Source organism: Sus scrofa, chromosome 12 (genome assembly GCF_000003025.6).
Source record: "Sus scrofa isolate TJ Tabasco breed Duroc chromosome 12, Sscrofa11.1, whole genome shotgun sequence".
NCBI lineage: Eukaryota > Metazoa > Chordata > Mammalia > Artiodactyla > Suidae > Sus > Sus scrofa.
In genome coordinates this window covers 6,025,502-6,046,347 of record NC_010454.4, presented here as the reverse complement: position 1 = coordinate 6,046,347, position 20,846 = coordinate 6,025,502, and the positions used below count along the sequence as shown (strand labels likewise).

The 20,846-nt window shown below is 51.5% G+C and overlaps 1 protein-coding gene and 1 long non-coding RNA gene across 4 annotated transcripts; one reads left to right on the top strand and one right to left on the bottom strand.

The window, feature by feature from the left end:
• SLC25A19 (solute carrier family 25 member 19) lies at positions 913–12,743 on the bottom strand. 3 transcript variants are annotated; one of them, NM_001164514.1, is given in 8 exon segments: positions 913–1,550; positions 3,824–3,954; positions 5,177–5,360; positions 6,920–7,090; positions 9,390–9,545; positions 9,926–10,095; positions 12,087–12,140; positions 12,612–12,687. In NM_001164514.1, coding segments are annotated over 6 exon segments (957 nt in total). In that variant the 5' UTR covers positions 10,058–10,095; positions 12,087–12,140; positions 12,612–12,687; the 3' UTR covers positions 913–1,367.
• Positions 12,702–20,671, top strand: LOC102165522. Its single transcript, XR_002336994.1, has 3 exons — positions 12,702–12,803; positions 19,420–19,531; positions 19,670–20,671. It is a non-coding gene; the product is annotated as an uncharacterized LOC102165522 (long non-coding RNA).

Below are 20,846 nucleotides of genomic sequence, written 5' to 3'. Positions count from 1 at the left end.
TGTGCCCTGAAGACTCCAGGGCACCAGCTGTGCTCGCACCAGGCTGCCTGTTCAACCCCTTCCTTCTGGGATTACAGAGGACGCACACAACGCCTTGCTGGACCCAGGAGGAGCAGCCTGAGCAGGCAGCGGCTGCCCAGTGGCTCAGCTGTAGGCTCCCACCCACCCAGGAGAGCTGACCCAGCCCCCCAGTGAAAGAGGGGTGATCCCCGGTAGACCAGGGAAAAGGGGTGCTGCCTTTACCCACACCCCCTCCCCGTAGCACATCCCCCCAGTCTGCAGGGCTGCTTAGTATCTGCTTTCCCTCAAGGCCCACAGGCTGGGGCCAGGCCTGCCCAGAGAGAGAAGTGAGTGATGATGAGCTTTTTTTTAGGGCCACTCCCACAGCATCCACAGCATATTGAAGTTCCCAGGCTGGGGGTCTAATGGGAGCTGTAGCCGCCAGCCTACACCACAGCCACAGCAACGCCAGATCCTGGCCACATCTGTGACCTACACCACAGCTCATGGCAATGCCAGATCCTTAACCCGCTGAGCGAGGTTAGGGATCGAACCCACATCCTCACGGATACTAGTTGGGTTCTTAACCTGCTGAGCCACAACAGGAAGGCCCAATGATGCCTTCTAGACATGAAGATTTGAGCCTGGCTGGGTTTATAAAAGGAGCAACGCAGCTGGGATTCTTCACCCAGGAGCAAAAGCAAAGCTGCCTGGGGGATGCAAATGCTGAGAAAAATAGAATTCAGGAAAGTAGGAAAAAAAAATAAGAGAAGAAAATAACAAAAAAATGAATAAATAAAAGTAAAATTAGAAAAGGAAAAAAAAATTACAAGTGGCGAGCAGGGCTCCCTTCCCTCCTCCTTTGTGAAGGATGTGATGGATGGGGCGATGGAGAGAAGATACGGAGCCTGCTTCCAGCCTTGATGTCTATTAAGTGAGTCGGTGGGAGAGAGAAGTCAAGTGTGGGGACCAGACCCTGGAAAGGGCTGGATCCCTGCCTCACACGGGGGCTGCGGCTCCGCCCAGAGCCGGGAGAGTTCTCCGGGCAGACGAGGTAAGACATGCAGGAGGGCAGCTGTTGCCCTTAGAGTCTGTGCCAGGTGGCAGCTTCCAGCTTCTGACGGGCAGGGTCAGGTTCCCGCAGACCAAGGAAAATGCTGTCGCGTGGAGAAACGCCTCTGCCCTCCTGGTGGCGTCCGAGCTGGTGGAGTTACGGCTCCTGCCCAGCTCTTCGTGGTCAGGACAGCTGGCCTGGAGCAGGGTCCAGGCAGCACCTGATCGCAGCACAACCCGAGACTGTGGATCGAGTCTTCTCTCAGGAGGGCGTCTCCGGGCAAGGGGCCAGGCCACCCTTCCTGCTGTCCAGGCTAGCTGTCCGCCTTCCTCAGGCGGTGGAAGAGGTTACAGACGAGCTCATACCAGAAGAACACGAAGCCCGTGGAGAGGGCGGCCTTCAGCAGGCTGGGGGACAGGCCTTTGAAGAAGCCCTGGGCGCCCTCCTCTCGCAGCACCTGCCTGGCGCAGTCCAGGAGGCCCTTGTAGCTTCGAACCTGGGGAGAGAAAGCGATGGAGACACGGACACGGACTCGGTTCTCTCGTCAACACAGCCTGGGGCACTCAAGCTCCCGGAAATACTTGCCAGAGGCAGGAATGAACACAAAAAAGACAGAATAAGCCTCATGCTTGCTCTTCCAACTGGGCCAATGCAGCCTTAACCGATGAAGTGGCTGCACATCAGCACTGGACAGAGCTGCTTCCTGCCCAGGAGGCTCCCACGGCCAGGGGCTCTCAAGCACCCAGTGAGAGCTCTGGACCCACCGCCCAGAGGTGCCTCTGACGTGCCCCTGTCCCTCCTGGTCCCCTCGGCAGCAGATCTGAACCTGGCCCTCGTTAGCTCTGAGCCTGACCAGCGCCACCCCTCCAGCCTGGCCACCTCCAGTTGACTGCAAACTGTGACTCGGCGTGTCCCCGAGGCACAGCTCTGCTCAAGCCTTCCTCCCCTCCCGAAGCTTCAGGGACTCCTGATGACGAGGAGGATGACAGGAACGCGATAAAGAATCGAGCCGAAGCCCTGCAGCCTGGAGGCCAGGGCTTCCGTCATCTGGCCTCGGCCTGGGCCCCGGTCGGCCTTCGTCCCCCACCGCTCCTCCCGAGGCACCCACCCCCAGCCACACCTGCTGGCGCGAAATCTCTGTTGAGAGCAGGGCCTCCCCTCTTGGTCCTGGGCTCTCACCCACTCTCCCTGCCCGAATTCAAAGCATCTCTTCAAGACAAGTTGGTAAATGGAAAAAAAGGTGATAAAACCTGGTGTGTAACCCCGTTTCTGTTACAATGTACCTGCGTCTATTTATACAAAGGAAGAAAAACCTCAGCGGATCGGACCTTGGCGGTGTTGGGCTTAGGAAGGCAGGTCAGAGAAAGACAATGACTAACAAAACCGAAGCCACTCAGAGAAAACCAGTGGCTGGGGCAGTGGAAACGAATTCCCCACTAGGAACCAGGAGGTTGTGGGTTCGCTCCCTGGCCTCGCTCAGCGGTTTGAGAATCCGTCGTTGCCGTGAGCTGTGGTATAGGTCGCAGATGTGGCTCAGATCCTGCGTGGCTGTGGCTGTGGCTGTGGTGTAGGCTGGTGGCTACAGCTCCGATTCGAAACTCAACCTCTAGCCTGGCAGGTTCCATATACCGCGGGTGTGGCCCTAAAAAGCAAAAAAAAAAAAAAAAAAGAAAAGAGGAAGGAAGAAAAAAAGAAAAGAAAAAACTACAGCTAAAGGGCTTCTCTGGGGGGGGGGGTGTTGGATTTCATTGTGATTTCTATCTTTTTGTCTCACTTTCAAGTTTTCTACGGAGAAAATGTCTCGCAACTACAAACCCACTTCTTTTTGTCCCCATCAGGAAGACGCGCTGCCTCCTCTCCGAGCTGCCTACTCTGCGGGGTCCTGCCCCTCTGCCATCGCCAGGCACATTTCTTTATGCCTTGCCATTCCGGGGTCCCAGGTTCCAGAGGAAAAAGCCCGGAAATGACCCAGCCTTCCCCCCCACCTCCCGCGTTATCATCTGCTCCTTTGGGAGCCCTTACTGCACGAAAGGAACAGAGGAAAACCCAACTGGTGAAAATACGAGCGGACCGGGAGTGACAACTAACATTACAGGAGTGCCTGCCACAGGGCTTCTCTGAGTGGCAAGAGAAGTAATTTATGTATTTATTTAGGTTTTAGGGCCGCACCTACCACTATGGAGGTTCCCAGGCCAGGGGTCTAATTGGAGCTGTTGCTGCCGGCCTACACCACAGCCACAGCCACGCCAGATCCACGCCGAGTGTGCGACCTACACCACAGCTTAAGGCAACATCAGATCCTTAACCCTCTGATCGAGGCCAAGGATCGAACCATGTCCTCATGGATACTAGTCAGATTTGTTACCGCTGCGCCACAACGGGAACTCCTCTAGGGCATTTAAAACAGAATTTGGTTGATCAAACTTAACTCACCCCTTTCCAGGAACTCCTACAGCAAAAGCAAAGCACCCTGGGCCCCACTGTGAGCCTCCTTTTCTCTGTTCTTTAATATCTTGGGCCCTTTCTTCTGTCAGCAAACACTTGGTCCCAAACTGAACTAAACACTGTTTAGACCTGAACACTGTGCCCCCTCCAGCATCTCTGCACAGCGCCCAGTACACGCAGGGCCTTGCCTGTGGCTTCCATGTGCTCCGGGGTCCCCGGGCACAGGGTGGAGGCGAGAGGGCCGTGGGGGCAGGAGCTGACCCTGGTTCCTTCCCATGCCCAGCAAGCGGCAAGGACCAGCCCTGTCTGCAGGGGACCGCTCACCTGGCCAAAGGAGGCTCGGGCCTGCTCAAACCCTCCGACCTGCAGCCGTTTCTTGAAGAGGTCCAGGGGGTACGTCAGGGTCTTGCTAATGACTCCAGCTCCACTGCCACAAAGCAGGTTTTTGAAGTTTCCTGAACCAGACAAGTGATTGAGGTGGGAAATGAGAGAAACGCAATCTAGGTAAACGTCAAGGTTCCGGAATCTAATCCTCCACCATGAAACAAAACCCACAGGCAACCTCAACCTCAGAAGAATTTAATCCAGGAGCGGGAGAACCAGACTCAGCCACTTTCAGCAAGAATGAGAACGGGAGTTCTCGTTGTGACTCAGCAGAAAGGAATCCGACGAGTATCCATGAGGACATGGGTTCGATCCCGCGCCTCGCTCAGTGGGTTAAGGATTGGCATTGCCGTGAGCTGTGGTGTATGTTGCACACTTGGCATGGATCTGGCGTGGCTGTGGCTGTGGCGTAGTCCGGCAGCTACAGCTCCAATCGGACCCCTAGCCTGGGAACCTCCATATGCTGTAGGTGTGGCCCTAAAAAGACAAACAACAACAACAACAACAACAACAGTGAGAACAGACTGCAGACTGGACAGGCTGGTGGCAGAAGAGGTGCGAGCCTTTAGCAGTAATGGCCCAGCTGGAGGCAATAAGGGCTTTTAGGGCTCTGCCACGTGACTCAGCTCCTGGATTGAGAGGGAACAGAACTGCCCCCACCTCTGCCCTCCCCAAACCCAACCCAACCCAACCCAACCCACAAGTAAGATGGACTGTTTGCAAGTAGGGCCTTTGACACAGGACCAAAAGCTGCATGCCATCGATGGGTGTGGCAGGAACTGGAAGAAATAAAGTCATCTGAGCGAATGGATTTGTTTGTTTTGTCTTTTTTTTCTTTTGCTGCTTTTCAGGGCCAAACCCAAGGCATATGGGGGTTCCCAGGCTAGGGGTCCAATCGGAGCTGTAGCCGCAGGCCTACGCTAGAGCCACAGCAACCAGCAATGCCAGAGCCAAGCCACATCTGCAACCTACACCACAGCTCATGGCAACACTGGATCTTTAATCCACTGAACAAGGCCAGGAATCGAACCCGTGTCCTCGTGGATACCAGTCAGGTTCGTTAACTGCTAGGCCACGATGGGAACTCAGGATTTGTTTGTTTTGTTGGCTACAGACAGAGCGGGGGAGGGGGGGTGGTCAGAGATCTGCGGTGTCTTAGCTTCTTTCCTACCTGACTCAGAAAGAGATATTATAAATCAACTCTAATAATTTTTGAAAAAAGGAAAAAAGAAAGAAAGAGATGCTAGGGCTCAGGAACAGGCCCCGATTCCCTCCCCGCGAGGGCGGGCTCACCGTCCGTCTTGTCCTCGGAGGGCATGGCCCACTCGCCCACATGCTTCAAGGAGCTGTAGAAGGCGAACTGGAAGCCGGCGTAGGGGAAGATGGCCAGCAGGGTCGGGGTCAGGCCTTTGTAGAAGACCGCGGGGCCTTCCGTCCTGTACATGGTCACCACGGCGTCTCGCAGGGCTCTGTACACCTGACCACACGTGCCACTCGAGTAAGCGACGTCGCTTTAGCCCGAGAACACAGCCCGCCACACACACTCCCCCTCGGCCAGAAACCAGCCACTGGGTCCAGAGAAAACCATGACTCGAAAAGACACACGGACGCCCATGTGCACAGCAGCACTACTCGCGACAGCCAAGACGTGGAAGCAACCTAACTGCCCATCGACAGAGGAGTGGATCAAGAAGACGTGGTACCTACACACACAGGGGAATATTACTCAGCCGTTCAAAGGAAAGGAAGAACGGTAGGCGCAGCAACAGGGATGGACCGAGAAATGACTGTGCTAAGTGAAGTCAGTCAGACAGCGAGACACCCGCATCAAACGCTCTCACTCACATGTGGAATCTAAAAAAAGGACACGACGGAGTTCCCGCCACAGAGCAGTGGAAACGAATCCGACTAGAAACCATGAGGTTGTGGGTTCCATCCCCAGCCTTGCTCGGTGGGTTAAGGATCTGTGTTGCCGTGGGCTGTGGTGTCGGTCACAGACGAGGCTCGGATCCTGTGTTGCTGGGGCTGAATGAGGGGTTGAATCAGAGCTGTAGCCGCCGGCCTACACCACAGCCACAGCAACGCCAGATCTGAGCCCCATCTGCGACCAACACCACAGCTCACGGTAACGCCAGATCCCTAACCCACTGAGGGAGCTCAGGGATTGAACCCGCAACCTCACAGTTCCTAGTCGGGTCCGTTAACCTCTGAGCCACCATGGGAACTCCCTGTTCCCTTTTCTTAACACTGTCTTGCCCTTTTCCTTCTCATAGACTTTTCCTAAAGGCTGAAACCCCAGCAGAGCTGAAACCAGTTATTCTAACCTTATCCCAGATGAAATTTTTTTTTGTCTTTTTGTCTTTTCTAGGGCTGCTTCCAAGGCATATGGAGATTCCCAGGCTAGGGGTCTAATTGGAGTTGTAGCTGCCAGCCTACACCACAGCCACAGCAACGCGGGATCCGAGCCGCGTCTGCAACCTACGCCACAGAGCTCACGGCAACGCTGGATCCTTAACCCACTGAGCCAGGCCAGGGATAGAACCTGCCACCTCATGGTTCCTAGTCGGATTCATTAACCACTGAGCCACGATGGGAACTCCCCAGATCAAATTCTTAAGGAAAACATCATTCCCCAGGAACCACATCCCATGGTCTTATGTATATACATCCAGGAAACAGACTATGGTGTGGGCTCGATTTCAGGGTTAGTCCTTCCTCCGGTCTGACTCGGTGATCCACTTTCTCCAATGCATTCTTCCTGGAAACCCAAACCACCATCGCAGTGGTACAGCCAGAGGCTCTCAGGTCTCATCTTCCCAGATGCCCTCCCTGTCTGCTATTTGTCCGCCTTCCCCCGAAGGGTCTGTCTCCCCGGAGAGGCTGTGAGCGCCCTGCCTGGTGTTGGGCACAGGAACGGGCTGACAGATGGGCTGAAAAACCCCAGGCTCCCTCAGCTCTGTTCCATCTAAGGAAAGAGCCCCCACCCCGGGACACCCTCCACCCCTCAGGTGCCCCTTCTCTGGCCCAGTCACTCACCCTAGGCTCACCCTGAGCTGCGTAGCGGGTTCGCAGCACATCCAAGGGATGCATGGTGAGGGTGGCTACGCAGGCAGACAGGCCGCCGCAGACGAAGTGGACAGAGAAGTCGCGGGCATCTCGCACACTGGCCCTGTGCACCAGCTCGGTCAGCACCTCAAATGACAAAAACTGTGCAAGAGTGAGTGACATCATGGACAGATGCCCCCTAAATGCACCCCCCATGACTCAGGTGGGGCCAAGTCCTAGGGACCAGGAAATACTCTTCTTTTTCTTTTCTTTTTTTTTTAGTGCTGCACCCATGGCATATGGAAGTTCCCAGGCTAGGGGTGGAATAGGAGTTGTAGCTGCTGGCCTGCACCACAGGCACAGCAACATCAGATCTGAGCCAGTCTGTGACCTACACCATAGCTTTCAGCATTACTGCATCCTTAACCCACTGAGCAAGGCCAGGGACCAGACCTGCATCCTCAAGGATACCAGTCAGATTCTTAACTTACAAAGTCACAATGGGAACTCCCAGGAGGTACTTTTTTTTTTGGTCTTTTTAGGGCCATACCTGAGGCACATGGAGGTTCCCAGGCTAGGGGTCGAATTGGACCTGTAGATGCTGGCCTATGCCACAGCCACAGCAACTGGGGATCTGAGCTGCATCTATGACCTACCCCACAGCTCATGGCAACGCTGGATCCTTAACCCACTGAGGAGGCCAGAGATCAAACCTGCATCCTCATGGTTCCTAGTCAGATTCATTTCCACTGCGCCACGACGGCAACTCCAGGAGGTATTTCTTGAGCAGTGACAGAATACAATAAACATATCACTTTATGCAAAGCTCGGATACCATTTTATTTGTGTTTCTTTTTTGTTTGCTTTTCAGGGCTGCACCTGTGGCATATGGAGGTTCCCAGGCGAGGGGTCTAATGGGAGCTACAGCTGCCGGCCTACACCACAGCCATGGCAACACGGGATCCTCAACCCACTGAGCAAGGTCAGGGATGCACCTGCAACCTCCTGGTTCTTAGTTGGATTTGTTTCCACTGCGCCACTACAGGAACTCTTCAGATATCATCTTATACTTGGAGCAGAGCCAAATACTCAAAGGGTAAGAAAATACACGAGAAGGAGTTTCCCTTGTGGCTCGGCAGAAGCCAGCCTGACTAGTATCCGTGACGATGCAGATTTGATCCCTTTCCTCGCTCAGTGGGTTATGGATGCGGTGTGGGCAGAACCTCTTTGCCTGCCCACTCGCATCTCTCACAAGCGTCCTATCTTAATAAACCTATCTCTTGCGAGTTCCCATCGTGACGCATTGGGAAGGAATCTGACTAGGAACCATGAGGTTGCAGGTTTGATCCCTGGCCTCACTCAGTGGGTTAAGGATCCTGCGTTGCCGTGAGCTGTGGTGTAGGTTGCAGACGAGGCTTGGATCCCACGTTGCTGTGGCTGTGGTGTAGGCTGGCACCTGCAGCTCTGATTAGACCCCTAGCCTGGGAACCTCCATATGCCATAGCCTGAAAAAGCAAAAAAATAAAAATTAAATTAAAAAATCGATTTCTTGCCTTCCACTTCGTCTCTTGCTAAATTCCTTCTGCACAGAGGCATGAAGAACCTGAACCTCAACAGAAGACCACCCAACCCCTGAACCCCAGCTTGGAAAACAATACAAGCTTGCCTCTCCCCTGATCCTTATCTGCAGTCCTATTTTTCACTCCCCAGACTCAAACCACCTCCCAGTCTCTCCTAAGCGGGGCACAGTCTTTGAGGTATTAGCCCGCTGTGACCCTCCTTTGCCTGGCAAAGCAATAAAGCTATTTTTTCTCCTTTGCACCCCCCCAAAAGGATCCGGTGTTGCCATGAGCTGTGGCACAGGTTGCAGATGCGGCTCAGACCTGGCATTGCCATGGCTGTTGTGATGTACACCAGCAGTTGCAGCTCAGATTCACCTCCTAACCCAGGAACTTCCATATGCAGTAAGGCCCCCCAAAAAAGAAAAGAAGCCTAAATCCTAATCCCAGCCTCACCACCTAGAGGCTGTGCGGCTTTGGGCAGCTCACCTAACCTCTCTGTGACTCATATAAATGCCTATTTCACCTTCCTCACAGGGCTGCTGGACAGCTCGAAGGAAGCACAGAGGTGAAAACGCTATTTTGAAAAAGGAAGAGCATTTGCACGGCCATTTGCCAAGCCCTCCAGGGCCCTGGCATCAAGACAGTCTCTGACTTGTCTCACCTCATATTCAGGGGTCGTTAAGTCCCCAGGGTGGGGAGACAAAAGTGGGGGAGCCAGAGCTCAGTGTGACTCTGTCTTCATTTGTCAGGTAGCTTTCTGGCCAAGATCAGTGAGAAATGTGCTGCCTGCCTCCTGCTGCCCTACCTCGGGCAGTGCCTCTGCAGGCCCTATCATCATCCTGGGCTCCCCCATTGCTCAATGTGACCCCAGGGGCCTGGCTGGTTCCCCTGCCACCTACTTGGACAGCTCCATAGCCTATGGAGAGAAGCTGGGCTGGGATGTGTCCTTTCCAGAACGCCGTTGGGCCCTCCTCTTGCAAAATCTGTCTCCCGGCCTGTAGGATCCCGTGGTATTTTGCATTGGGGTCACTGCGAGACAGGCGCTCAATCTGAAGCTGGGAATCAAAACTGAAGTAGTCAGAACTGCAGTGGGGTGAGAAGAAAGAATGTCAGATGTTCCCCCTGTGGCGCGATGGGATCAGGGGCATCTCTGGAGCGCGGGGGCACAGGCTGATCCCTGGCCCGGCACAGCGGGTTAAGGATCCGGTGTTGCCGCAGCTGCAGCTCAGGTTGTGACGGTGGCTCAGATCTGATCCCTGGCCCAGGAACTCCATATGCTGTGGGGCAGCCAAAAAAGAAAAAGGAAAGAAAGAATTTCAGAGAGGGTAACAAAGGGCCTCTTCCTAACAAAATTCCAAGCTCTAGGAACTGCTTTGGCCAAAAAGAGTGAACTGGTCCTGCAGCCCGTTACACGGAACAGGGGGGAGAAGGTTACCTGGAAACGGATCTTGATGACGTCCAAGGGGCTGATCATCGCCCGAGTGACAAGTCCAGAGACAGATCCAGCCACTGCCACCTCGAGATTGGAGATATTCCTGCCATCTGCTCTGGGGTCATAGCCCACCATCCCTGCCCCTGGACCACACAACGTCCATCAGCTTCAAGCTAAACGCAAGAGACTCGGAGTCAATACCAGAGCAAGTTCTTAGGGTGTCTGCTCAACCATCACTCCTCAGAGCAACGCCCCCACCCCCGACCAGCCCACAGCCCACAGCGAGCAACGCCCCCACCCCCGACCAGCCCACAGCGAGCAACCCCCCCATCCCCAACCAGCCCACAGCCCACAGCGAGCAACCCCCCCATCCCCGACCAGCCCACAGCCCACAGCGAGCAACGCCCTTATCCACCCCTTTACTCTGCTTATCCTGCTTTACTCTTCTTTACAACATTTACATAACAGACATTTGGAGTTCCCATTGTGGCTCAATAGTAACAAATCTGACTAGTATCCATGAGGACATGGGTTCGATCCCTGGCCTCACTCAGTGGGTTAAGGATCTAGCGTTGCTGCAAGCTGTGGTTCAGGTCACAGATGAGGCTTGGACCCCACGTTGCTGTGGCTGTAGCATAGGCCTTGATTGGATCCCTAGCCTGGGAACTTCCATACACCCCAGGTACGGCCCTAAAAAGAAAAAAAAAAAAAAAAGACTAGATCAGGAGTTCCCTGATGGCCTAGCACTTAATGATCTGGTGTTGTCACTGCTGTGGCTCAGGTCGCTGCCGTAGTACAGGTTTGATCCCTGGGTTGGGAACTTCTGAATGCTCTGGGCGTGGTCAAAAAAAAATTTCAGAAGGGACCTCAGAATAACCTAGTTTTTTTGACCACCTCTAGTAACAGGGAAGTCAGGGCCCACACAGGGACACCTTCGCCCCACTGTTGTTTCTTTTTCTCCGCTCACTCTCCCTGGAACTCTGTCTGTACCAGTCCCTCAGCCCCAAACCCGAATATTTCTGAAAGTACCAAAGTAGTACTCCAATCCATCCTTGAAATTGACCAGACATTTCCACGGGGCTCTATCAGCAAAGTACTTTAAAATAATGTCTTATTAAAGTCTAGTGGCGGAATTCCCACAGTGGCTTAATGGGTTAAGAATCTGACTAGTATCCATGGGGATGCAGGTTCAATCCCTGGCCTTGCTCAGTGTGTCAAAGGATCCAGTGTTGCCGTGAGCTGTGGTGTAGGTCGAAGATGCGGCTCGGATCTGACATTGCTGTGGCTGAGGCGAAGGCCAGCAGCTGCAGCTCCAATTCAATCTCTAGCCTGGAACCTCCATACGCAGCAGGTATAGCCCCCCCTCGCCACCCCAAAAAAGTCTAATGGTATGAAACCTCCCCACCCTTGCCAGGAATGTGCCCATTCCTCGCTAACTTCTCTGCACACCCTCAAAGGTCACGCTGAGCAGTGCTGGTTCCCTGCTGTCAAGAAGGGGGCATTTCTATAAGTAGGCGTTCTGTATAGCTGGACATAATCTTACACCTCAAATCAAGAAGCCTGAGTTCAGGGAGTTCCTGCTGTGGCTCAGTGGATTAAGAATCCTACTAGGATCCATGAGGATGCGGGTTCGATCCCTGGCCTCACTCAGTGGGTTAAGGATCCCACATTGCTGTGAGCTGTGGTGTAGATTCACAGCTGCAGTTCCAATTTGACCTCTAGCCTGGGAACCTCTATATGCTATGGGTGTGGTCCTAAGAATAAATAAATAAATAGAAAACTACTTTATAAGAAAAAAAAAGAAGGGAGTTCCCTTCATGACTCAGCAGAGACAAATCTGACCAGCATCCATGAGGACAAAGGTTCAATCCCCGACCTTGCTCAGTGGGTTAAAGATCTGCCATTGCTTTGAGCTGAGGTGTAGGTCACAGACTCGGCTCAGATCCTGCGTTGCTGTGACTGTGGTGTAGGCCCGTGGCTATATCTCAGATTGGACCCCTAGCAGGTTTCATTTTCTTCTGGAAAATGGTAATGATGGTGGCCCTGCCTAGCCAGATTCCTGGAAGGAACATCCAAGATATCATGTGTGATAAGCTCTGTAAGAAAGGTAAAATTTTTTTACACGTGAAAGGGCTTGTAAATCACAATTCAGTAGTGGCCTTACTTTTTCTGCGGGTTCAAAATTTCCTTCTTGTACCAAAAAGCCTTGATATTTAATCTGAAGAGACAAGATAAAAAATGAAATATGATTACATGTATGATACAATTCAGTATTCAGAAGATAGGGAGCCGCTGGTGTCTCCCTTAGCCACTCCCCTTTTACTACTGCAGCAGCTATGCAGGTCTCCCGCGGTGAGCGTGTGTGCCCCTGGGCTCAGCTGAGAGTCTCTGCAGATGTGCCCACGTGTGGACACAGATGTCCACGTGTGCCTTTGAGCGTGTTTTTTCTCTCCGAGTCAGAGAAGACACCCGCGAGGTGGGCTCCCGCGTGTAGAAGTGCCCGGGGCGTGTCCAGGATTTTGCTCCCTGCGTCCCTGAAGATGCTTCTCACGTCAGACGTGACACGTGTGGGTACAGTCCCAGCCCCCGCGTGAGTACTTGCGCGTGTGGGCCCCTCCCGGGGAGCAGGGGAGCGACGGTGCAGGTCCCCGAGAAAAGTGCCAGGAGGGAGGAGGTAAAGGTCACTCACCCAGCTCAGAGGGCGCGGCAGAACTCTCCGCGCTCTTCTCTCCCTCCCTTCTCGCGCACGCTAACAGCAAAATTTAACTGCTCTTGGCAGGAACCGACGGGCTTCGGGACCAATCACCGCGCAGCTTCCGACAGACGCTGAACCAATGGTTGCAAGCCGCCCCTGGACCAACGCCTCTCAAGTTACCTCTGGGTAATGTAGTCCTTCGCTACCAAGGTTGTTTTCACCGCCCCCTTACCCCGCGAGGCGCAGAGCCTCCTGGGAGATGTAGTCCCTCGGCGCACGCGTGCGCAAATATAACCCACGCGTTGGAAGGAGGCGGGTCCCAAGCCAGACTGCGTACTTGGAGGTCGCGGTGCAAAGTGGCCCGCGCTTTAGATCAGCCTGCTGGCCGGCGGAAGTTTAGGGCGTTCTGGACTTGACCTCCTTTCCTCAAAACCGTCGTAGTTCCAGAATCCGGATAATCTAAACTTGGAAAAGATGGCGGGAAGCTTAATCAAAGCCTGGAGGCCATGGAGGAGGGAATAGATGAGTTTTTAAGTCCAAGATGGGGACGGCAAAAATACAGAGGTTTTGTTTGCCCTTAGGAAAATAAAAATACATAGACATATTACAGAAAATGTAGAAATAAAGGGGAAATGACTCATCCTACCTTTCTTACGCAAATAGCATCAGCGTTTTGCAGGACAGTATTTCTTCCTGATTTTTAAATAAATTGTTTTTTACATTAGTGCAATCATTTTGACGCACAATATCTATTTTTAATTTTTTTTTTCTTTTGTCCTGTGGCCTACGGAAGTTCCCGGACCAGGGATCGAATCCGAACCTCAGCTGTGACCTAAATCTCAGCTGTGGCAACACTGGATTCTTAACACCTTTTGGCACTGCAGGATCTCCTTTATTGCACAATTTAAAATCTTTTCATGCATATGCAGTAGTAGAGAGACCAGCTCAATGAGCCACCATATAGTCATTACTGAACTTCAGCAATTAACCAACCCTTGGTCAGTCTCATTTCCTCTATACCAGCAGCTATGTGCCACTGGTGCGGAGTCCAGACTCAATTTATTGGCCTCACTGCAGGACAAGCCAATAAATTGGAAGAGGAAAATTAAAAAAAAAAAAAATGAAAGAGGAGTTTTGGGGGCAAGGAATAATGACTTTATTGAGAATGCCAGCAGACTGAGAAGATGGTGGACTCTTGTCCCAAAGAACTGTCTGGCCTGGGTTAGAATTCCGGCTTCTTTTATGAGGGAGTCACACAGTTCCTGGTTCCAGTCAGCCTCAGAAGGGATGTGTTAATTTATTCTTTCCTGCAGTCACACAGATGGGCCTGGTCAGGAGGTTTCCTGGGAGCTGAACAAAGCAATTTTTTCTTTTTTCTTTTTTTGGCTTTTAGGGCCGCACCCATGGCATATGGAAGTTCCCAGACTAGGGGTCGACTCAGAGCTTCAGCTGCCAGCCTACGCCATAGCCACAGCAGCTCAGGATCCAAGCCTCGTCTGTGACCTACACCACAGCTCCTGGAAACACTGGATCCTTAAGCCACCGAGCGAGGATCGAACCCGCATCCTCATGGATACTAGTTGGGCTCGTTACCAGTGAGTCACAACAGGAACTTCCAACAAAGCTATCTTAGCTTAACTCTCATTTCGTGGGAGACAGAGTTCCCAGAGATAGGGATCTTGTATAATTTAAGCTTAGAGGTAACGTCCCTTTAGTGATTAACTTGTAGCAAATGCACTAGTATACAAAGGATAAAGTAGAAGAAACAGATCCAATATGGAGACAGATTTGTTCTTCCCCCTTATATCACCCCCAACATTATTTTTAAGTAAATGCCAGATATCATGTGATTTTTACCAGTAAGCATCTCAAAATGTATCTTTTTCTTGGGGGGGGGGATTCTCTCCTGCAGCATTTTTAAGTTCCCAGACCTGGGGATCAAACCTATGCCACAGTAGCAACCTAAGCCACAGCAGTGATGATACTGGATCCTTAACAGGCTGCACCACCAGGGGGAACACCTCAAAATGTATCTTTAAAAGACAAGTGTTAGAAGCTTATCTTTAAAAGACAAGTGATGGTCTAGCGGGTCAAGATTCCTGTGTTCTCGCTGCTGTGGTTCTGGTCGCTGCTGTCTGGCCAAAAACAAACAAACAAACAAACAAACAAAAACAAATCTGAAATAAACATTGCAACTCTCAAAAAAGAAAGGTGAGTGTTCCCTTTTTAAAAATACATCCACCTGGAGTTCCCGTCGTGGCGCAGTGGTTAACGAATCCGACTAGGAACCATGAGGTTGCGGGTTCGGTCCCTGCCCTTGCTCAGTGGGTTAACGATCCGGCGTTGCCGTGAGCTGTGGTGTAGGTTGCAGACGCGGCTCGGATCCCGCGTTGCTGTGGCTCTGGCGTAGGCCGGTGGCTACAGCTCCGATTCAACCCCTAGCCTGGGAACCTCCATATGCCGCGGGAGCGGCCCAAGAAATAGCAACAATAACAACAACAAAAACCAAAAAGACAAAAGACAAAAAAAAAAAAAAATACATCCACCAAACTGTCACCCACCTCCCAAAACAATAACTTCCTAATATTATCAAATATCAAATTAGTGTTTACATTTCCCTGATTGACCTATAAATGTTACGCTTTTGTTGGCCCCATCCGCCGCATGCAGAAGTTCCCAGGTCAGGGACTGAATCCCAGCCAAAGCTTCAACCTATGCTGCGGCTGCAGTAACGCCGGATCCTTTAACCCACTGCGCCAATCCGTGGATCCAAGCCGAGCCTCCCCCATGATCTGAGCCACTGTGTCTGGATTCTTAACCCACTGTGCCACAGCAGGAACTCCAAGTTCTTAATTTTATTTATTTACTTTTTTTTTTTTAACTTTTTTGTCTTTTAGGGCCACACCTGTGGCATATGGAGGTTCCCAGACTAGGGGTCGAATCAGAGCTGTAGCTGCTGGCCTACACCACGGCCACAGCAACGTGGGATCCTTCACCCACTGATCGAGGCCAGGGATCAAACCTGTGTCCTCATGGATGCTAGTCGTACTTGTTTCCCCTTGGGATGTGAACCCCTAAGATCTTAATTTTAATGAAGTCTAATCTATTGATTTTTTTTCCTTTTATGCATCATATTTTTGGTATCATACCTAAGAATCCTTGCCTAATTAAGGGTCATAAAGATTTTTCTCCTGTGTTTTCCAATAGAAATGTTACAGTTGGAGTTCCCGTCGTGGCGCAGTGGTTAACGAATCCGACTAGGAACCATGAGGTTGCGGGTTCGGTCCCTGCCCTTTCTCAGTGGGTTAACGATCCGGCGTTGCCTTGAGCTGTGGTGTAGGTTGCAGACGCGGCTCGGATCCCGCGTTGCTGTGGCTCTGGCGTAGGCCAGTGGCTACAGCTCCGATTCAACCCCTAGCCTGGGAACCTCCATATGCCGCGGGAGCGGCCCAAGAACCAAGAGGTAGCAACAACAACAACAACAAAAAACAAAAGACGAAAAAAAAAAAGAAAGAAATGTTACAGTTGTAGGTGTTCCATCGAGGTCTCTGATGCATTGGGGGTTAATTTTAGTGTATGCTGTGAGACACAGAATGATCTCCTTCTGCTCTCCCCCCCCCCTTTCCCCCCTCCGCTTGGATATTTCCTTATTCCAATACCTAGAAAACTGTTTTCGTTGAAAAGTTTTTTTTTTTTTTTTTTTTTTTTTTTTTTTTTTTTTTTTGGTCTTTCTAGGGCCGCACCCGCGGCATATGGAAGTTCCCAGGCTAGGGGTTGAACTGGAGCTGCAGCTGCCGGCCTACCCCACAGCCACAGCTACGCCAGATCCCAGCCATGCCTGCCACCTACACCACAGCTTGCATCAATGCCAGACCCTTAACCCACTGCGCGAGGCCAGGGATCAAACCCACATCCTCATGGATACTGAGCGGGTTCGTTATTGCTGAGCCACAATGGGAAGTCCAGAAAAGTCTATTTTTTTTTTTTTTTTCCTTGCTGAATTACCTTTTACACCTTTGTTGAAAATCACTTGTTCCTGGGCACACCAAATTTTCTCTTCTGCTTTTTTTCCCCCTCAACCTAAGTGCTACACTCACTCACCACTGGGAACTAAAATGTTAAGGTGGCCGCAGCAGGCGGAGCCTGGTGCAGAAATTTGACTTCCTGCTCTTCTTGAAAAAAGTGTCTCCCACTCTGTCCGCAGGGTGGACCCAGTTTATCACTCATGTTCTCTGTCCCCTTGTGTACAGATTGCCTTATTTCCCCCATGAGCCCCCAGCCACCGTGTTATATCTTCATTTTCCATCAGTTTCGTGGGCTGACCACTAACCTCTCTGCAGATAATCTCTTTGGCTATTGAGATGTTTGTTCTACTTTGTTCTCCTGGACTAGAAGGAGCCCACATTTTAGCAAAGGCCTCCCAACGGTCATTCGACAGATAAGCCAGCAGGACTCTTGGCCACAGGCGTAGTTGTAGAGTGAGTTAGAAAACCCCAGATCATGAGAACTAGAAGGACTCAAGGCCAGAGGGGCTAAGAGATATGCCAAAGGTCCTCCGAGATGAGATGGCAAATTGGTGGCCAAGATGCGATAAGACTCGTGGCAGGTGCCAGTTTTCTTGGGCTTACGGTCTGGTTCTAGCGTTTGCATACTGAAAATCGGATTATTTCATTTTAAGTTAAATATACTAAGTAAATCAAATCATGTGAAAAGAGAAACCAGAAAATAATGGTTCCCGTCAACTTGGGGAAGTGAGTCCTCCTGTGATCTCATCACCATGTGCCCTAAATAGACTAGTAAAGGTTCTTTTGGACTTTCCCCACCTCCTCGGAGGGAGGAAATACCTCCTTGGCCTTGACCAGATAGAGTTTGTATTTATCAGCGGTCTAAGCCAATGATCTTATTGATCAGAGAGAAGTCAGGCAGAATCTCTTACTGCCTGAGGGTGCTCAGCCATGCCATCTGAAAGGGTTCTGAGGGCCAGGGGCGACTTGCTGTGGCTCTTTGGCAGGGCACTCTTTCCTCTGGACTGCAGTTTCTCCGGCTAGGAAGAATAAGGGGTTGGGAGCTCCCCTCGTGCGTGGCTCAGTGGAAATGAACCTGACTAGTATCCATAAGGATGCGGGGTCCATCCCTGGCCTCCCTCAGTGGGTTAAGGATCTGGTGTTGCTGTGGCTGTGGCGTAGGCCAGCAGCTGCTGCTCCCATTTGACCCCTAGCCTGGGAACTTCCGTGTGCTGTGGGCTTCGGCCTTAAAAAAAAAAGAGAAGTAAAAGGGGGGGGGACTACAGGGGGTCCAACCCAGTCCTTGCTGCCCCTGGACCTCCACGGATCTAAAACAAAATCTGCATTTGTAGTGAGCCTCGGGAAGGGTTCTTCGCTGCAGCTTAAACAAGCATCATCTGGGTGCTTATGGAAAAAGGCAGATGACCGTCTCCAAGAGGACAGACGTTGTGACCAAGCAGATCTGGCCCACGGCCTGGGAATAAGCATTTTGGTTGGTGGTCTCCAACTGGAGAGACACTGAATGGGGGATACACAGCTTAGCTGATCATCCCAGGCTGCCCTTGTTTCTTTCTCCCTTCTTACGACTGAGGTTCAGAGGAAGGGCCTCTATCCCATCATTATGTTTCCCCATCAAATATTTACCGAGGGTCTCTATGGCCAGACACTCTTAGAGCTGAGCATGTAGCAATGAACAAATCAGAGTGTCTTCCATCTTGGAGACTTTCTTTTGTGAACAGAGCTGCCGTGAACATGCGGGTGCACGTGTCTTTTTCAAGGAAAGTTTTGTCCGGATAGGTGCCCGAGAGTGGGGTGGCTGGGTCATATGGTAGTTCTATGGATAGATGTCTAAGGTACCTCCATACCGACCTCCACAGTGGCTGTACCAGCTTACATTCCCCCCAACAGTGCAGGAGGGTTCCCTTTTCTCCACGCCCCTCCAGCATTGGTTATTTGTGGACTTATTAATGACGGCCATTCTGACGGGTATGAGGTGCTATCTCATGGTGGTTTTGATTTGCATTTCTCTCGTAATCAGTGACATGGAGCCTTTTTTCGCGTGCTTGTTGGGCATCTGTATATCTTCTTTGGAGAACAGTCTATTCAGGTCTTTTGCCCATTTTTCCATTGGGTTGTTGGCTTTTTTTGCATCTTGAAGACTTTCTTTCACTTAGTAATACATACTCAAATTACTTACATATCTTTTTTTGTGTGTGTGTTTTAGGGCCGCACCTGGGGTATATGGAGGTTCCCAGGCTAGGGGTTGAATCGCAGCTGTAGCTGCCGGCCTACACCAGAGCCCCAGCAACACAGGATCCGAGTCTCGTCTGCGACCTACACCACAGCTCACGGCAACGCCAGATCCTTAACCCACGGAGCAAGGCCAGGGATGGAACCCGCAACCTCAGCGTTCCTAGTCGGCCTCATGTCCGCTTCAGCCACAACGGGAACTCCTCAAATGACTTACCTATCTTGACAGCTCTTTTCTTTTTAGCTCTGGATGATTGTCCCCTGTCTCGGGGTGTCACTCGGCTTGGTCATTCACTGAAGGACGTCGTCGTTGCTTCCATGTTTTATCAATAAAGCTGCTAAAAATATGTGTAGGTTTTTGCGTGGACGTAAGTTTCCACTATTTTTGTTTACTCCTTCGCTTATTTTTTTAAACTGTAGGACTCTGAGTTTGAGAAAATCATGAAGAACCAACAACTGTTGGAGAATTCTGGAAGAAGTTCTGACAGGCTACAGGGGCCAAAGATAGAGACACTTCTGATGCACTTCCTTTTTTTTTGTCCTTTCAGATTTACTCAGCAAATGACTCAAACACCAGTAAACGAACGAAGAGGGGAAAAAAAGAAGAGAAAAAGAGGATTCACTGTCCAGTGACTTTCAAGAGTTGATTTCCTTGAGAAGGTATTTCCTGCTGTGTCTGTAGGAAGCGGGTCTTTACCCACCACTGCGTGCATGGGAGAGCGGGTGCAGCGCTGTCACAAAGGAGAGGTTTGGCATCACGCCCCATGCCAACCACCCACCTGTCTTCTTCCTCTGCAGCTTCTCTACCCATCTAGACTCAAGGGTGACTACTTCCGGGAACCTCAAATCTGGATGTAAAGTTGACAACAGAAAGATGAACAACCCAATAAACAAATTAGGCAAGAGATTTGAACAGGCGTTTCACAAAGATACCAATGGGCAACAAGCAATTGGAAAACCACTCACCAGGACTTCCTGTTGTGGCTCAGCCGGTTAAGAACCCGACGCGTATCCATGAGGGTGGGAGTTCAGTCTCCAGCCTCGCTCAGGGAATTAAGGATCCGGCGTGGCTGTGGCTGTGGTGTAGGCAGGCAGCTACAGCTCTGATTCGACCACTACCCTGGGAACTTCTATAGGCCTCAGGTGTGGCTCTGAAAAGACCAAAAAAACCAGAAACTGCAAATTAGTATCCTGATGAGGCAGAGTTCCCCCTGGGGCACCATGGGTTAAGGAGCCAGTGTTGCCACTGCAGTGGCACAGGTTTGCTCCCTGGCCCAGGAACTCCCACCTGCCTCAGATGCAGCCAAAACACAAAAATTAAAAAAGACCGACACCTCCACATGTTAGCAGAGCTGTGGGGCAACCAGCCGACACTGCCCATTAGCCGTGGAAGTTAAACATCGCTCAGCCTGTGACCCAGCAGTTCCACTTCTAGATGTTTATCCGAGAGAAATGAAAACACGCTTGCAAAAAAATATTTGTATAAAAATGTTCATTGCCGCCCAGACTGGAAGTAGCCTAGCGGTCCATCAAGAGGGCACCACCCGATGTGGTGTGACCACACGGTGGACGGCTATTCGGTGACAGAAGGAAAAAACTGCCCCCAAACATCCAGGCCTTTGCTGTGTTCATCCTGCTCTATTCATCCAACTCTCTGAGAACACAACTAGGTCACCCGGTGCTTGGAGCGGAACAGGGTACCGTGGTAAGCTGGAAACCGTAGCAGGAACCCGAAGGGCACCGATCTTAGGCGAACAGTAAGAGAGAAAAATCCATGAGCTGGAGGCAGCTATTCTCCTATAACGCTCCGAATCCTTGGTCCTGTGGTCATGCTTGCTCCTTATAGAATTCAACATGCAGGAACCCGTGTGCTCTGTGTGTGTGTGCGCGCGCGCGCGTGTGTGTGTGTGTGTGGCCGCAGCATGCAGCAGCGTGATGTGGGATCTCAGTTCCCAGACCAGGGATTGAACCTGAG

Excerpts from the sequence above, each read along its gene's own strand:
- SLC25A19 (XM_021066050.1), bottom strand. The coding sequence starts at position 10,057 with ATGGTGGGCTATGACCCCAGAGCAGATGGCAGGAATATCTCCAATCTC. Across the intron at positions 5,361-6,919 it reads CAGCTCAGGGTGAGCCTAGG|GTGTACAGAGCCCTGCGAGA; the intron begins GTGAGTGACTGG and ends ACGTGTGGTCAG. Across the intron at positions 3,955-5,176 it reads CTCCGAGGACAAGACGGACG|GAAACTTCAAAAACCTGCTT; the intron begins GTGAGCCCGCCC and ends TGTCTGGTTCAG.